This window comes from Mangifera indica, chromosome 1 (assembly GCF_011075055.1).
Source record: "Mangifera indica cultivar Alphonso chromosome 1, CATAS_Mindica_2.1, whole genome shotgun sequence".
In the NCBI taxonomy this organism is placed as follows: domain Eukaryota; kingdom Viridiplantae; phylum Streptophyta; class Magnoliopsida; order Sapindales; family Anacardiaceae; genus Mangifera; species Mangifera indica.
This window is the reverse complement of record NC_058137.1, coordinates 6,034,990-6,038,348: the sequence shown is the minus strand read 5'-3', so window position 1 is coordinate 6,038,348 and position 3,359 is coordinate 6,034,990. Positions and strand designations below refer to the sequence as shown.

The following is a 3,359-nucleotide window of genomic DNA, read 5'->3' as shown; positions in this document are numbered from 1 at the left end:
ATAAGTTATTTTTATTCCAATTGAATTCGAGCCAAAAAATGTTCTAGTTTGGTTTAATTCATATCTATCTTTATCTGTAAATCCCTAATTAGGGAACATTTATTTAATGTTAAGTTTATTGTTGAGGTTACTGGATAAGTGTTATTTTTTGTAGATTGTCCTTCTAATGACTTTATCCTTCAACTTACAAGCTAGATTGATGCTTAGTTATGTGTAGTTGTATTGGAAAGTTTGACATAGGATTTTTAACCTCATAAAAGATTTAACAATTTGCCTATAACGGAGGCACCCATATCAGTGACCCCATTGCAAAAGACAACACTGAAATTTTATACAGCCAGTTGGATGAATATCCGAAATTTGGGCTGCTTTTAAATTGAAATCAATGTTATTTACGGGTTGTCATGACATGTGTTGTCTAGAGAAGTGTGCGCCAACAATATTTATATTGACCGTGTGGAAAGACAAGAGGGAAGTAGGGTAAAAGGAAAAGAAGAATCTGAATCCAAGGGAGCAACATCGCAGCACTTGCATTCACTTGTAAAACTTAAGAAAGAAGGCTTTTCCTCGCGGGACAGATTCAATCTTCTTTTCTGTCTCCCAAATTACAGTACTCTCTCTTACAGAACACGCTCTTAACGAAGAGAAATAGAGAGGTGTCTTGTGTTGAGGGAAAAAATGACAGCCGGAGGGCCATCAGGGAGGCTACCAGCTCTCAAAGAAAGAGAGAACAATAAGAGAAGGGAGAGAAGGAGAAGAGCCATAGCTGCAAAAATATTTACAGGGCTTAGAGCTCAGGGAAACTATAAGCTACCAAAACATTGTGACCATAATGAAGTCCTGAAAGCTCTTTGTTCTGAGGCTGGCTGGATCGTTGAAGAAGATGGCACTACTTATCGTAAGGTTTGTCTTTTCGTACATCATTGTTAATTTATTGATCTAAAGTTTTATGATGTTTCAAGAGCGTTGTTCACTGTTCAGATTTAGATTATTTCGTGGAACTAGATAAACGGGTATTCATTAAATTTGGTGTTTAGTGTTTTCTTTTCTGAACCTTTGTTTTCGTCCGGAAATTATGTTATTTTCTTGTAATTTTGAGAAAAATTTCTCATAATTATGTTAATTAAAAGTTTTGTGGGTGTTTTCTATCTGCGAAATCAGGGTTCTTGGGAGAGCTCTGGTCTTTGTGTATGATTCTTGTGGTACTTCTTATAAATTTCTTATTGTCTTGCTTCTGTAGTTTTTTCTATTGACTGGTTAATGACAAAAATGTACCTGTGAACTAAAAAACAATGAAGAAGTTAAGCTCGTATAAGCTATTCTCATTTGCTGCATCTTCATTCGGCTCAGTCAGATCCTCTGTTTCCTCAGTTCTCCCAGCAAAAGATGCTATTATCTTTAATAATCCGATGTATGGCATTGTTATGTACTGTTTGACATCCTGACTGATATTGTGCTTCTACCTCTGCAGGGATACAAGCCACCCCCAACCCCAACTGAAATGGCAGGAGCTTGTACAAACATCAGTGCATGCTCCTCTATTCAGCCAAGCCCACAATCATCGTCTTTCCCAAGTCCTGTGGCCTCTTACCAGGTCAGTCCAACATCATCTTCATTTCCAAGCCCAACTCGGTTTGATGCAAGCCCCTCAACGTTCCTTCTTCCATTCCTTCACAACATTGCTTCCATCCCTACTAATTTACCTCTTCTTAGAATATCAAATAGTGCTCCTGTAACCCCACCATTATCATCTCCAACATCTAGAGTTTCAAAACCAAAAGCGGATGGGGATTCTTTTTCAAATGGATCATTAGACTCTTTCCGTCATCCCCTGTTTACGGCATCTGCCCCTTCAACCCCCACCCGCCGCCAGTATCTTGGACCTGCCACAATACCAGAATGTGATGAGTCTGATGCATCCACTATGGACTCTGGTCGTTGGGTAAATTTCCAGACAGTATCACCTTCAGCAGCAGCAGCCCCTCCTTCACCCACATTTAATCTTGTTAAACTGGTGCCGAAACCAAATTCTTTTCAGGATGCAGTAAATGGGCATGGAGGGGTAAGCTGGGGGGTGACAACAGATGGAGAGAGAGTTTCAGAGTTTGATTTTGAGAGTGATAAAGTTAAGCCACGGGAGGGTGAGAGAATTCATGACATAGGTGTGGATGATCTGGAGCTTACACTAGGAAGTGTCAAGGCGCGTTTATAATGCATCTAACAAAACCTCCATTGAATCAAGAATGATGTGTAGAAACAAATGATACAAATTATCATAACATACTGAGGCTGCAGGTTATAATTGAATCATATCATTGATAATTTTTACCATCACTTCAAAATCATTCAATGAGATGTTACCATCAATCACAGAGAAAAGAGAGTTTATGAAGATTTCATTGTTTATTCTAAACGGTGCTTAGTTTCTTTAGCTAGTCAAGTCTGCATGGCATCACTTGGGAATCTCCTCTGATATCTGCAATCTATGGAAACCTCTATTTTACATTTGGCGATGCCCAGACTTTTCTTTTATGTGTGGAATCTTACCTGTAAGTGCAAACGGGCTGGAAAGACCAAAGGAAGTGATTAGGGAGGTATTTGGCAAAAGAAAACATGTATATGTAAAGAGCAATTTTTTTGAGCAAAGTATATTCCATGTTAGTCCAAATGTTTTATTTTAGCAACACAAAAGTTCTTGCATAAACAATCTCAAAAGCATTTATGTAATATTTTAAAATTAAATTTTTAACTTATTTAATCTAAAGATTGTAAGGATGATCACTAAATCAAGTTTTATTTATTTAGGATAGTCGGTTTAATCTCAAAAGACTGATCCGAAAAAACAATCTCAAAAGCATGTCTGCTGCACAATTTTTTATTTTCCAAAAATAAATACTATAACATATTCTTTGTAATTTTGACTATTACACAATAGATTGCGGAGTTCTTATTATTTTGTTTCTTCTGCGTTTATGTCATGCATTATTTTATTGTGCGGTTTGTTGGGTTCTGTTGGTCAAAAAGGCATCTAAACACTAGGACCCCTTCACATGTGATATGTAGTTAATGGCTGCATGTGAGTTATGCCATACTTGATGATCTAATTTACCAAACTTTTCAAAAACCTGAATTCCCTATCATTAGTGTATCAGTTTTGACCAAATGCCCACGATCACTCCTACATTTATACTTATTTGCAGTGGTTGCTTTGCCGAAAATGCCCTCACCACTGAACACCATGGGACTGAATGATTCTGCTAGTGATTGGGCAGCCAGGTAGAGATGGATAACAAGGGAGCAATGAATTTATAAGGACAACTCTTGAACACCATGGTAATTGCACATTGGCCCCGAAAGTT

The 3,359-nt window shown here is 37.7% G+C and overlaps 1 protein-coding gene across 1 annotated transcript; it reads left to right on the top strand.

The window, feature by feature from the left end:
- Positions 1–453: 453 nt before the first annotated feature.
- Positions 454–2,638, top strand: LOC123216642 (BES1/BZR1 homolog protein 2-like). The gene is made up of 2 exons (XM_044637136.1): positions 454–903; positions 1,472–2,638. Exons 1-2 carry the CDS (start codon positions 679–681, stop codon positions 2,210–2,212), a joined length of 966 nt encoding a protein of 321 aa, XP_044493071.1. The 5' UTR covers positions 454–678; the 3' UTR covers positions 2,213–2,638.
- Positions 2,639–3,359: the final 721 nt, after the last annotated feature.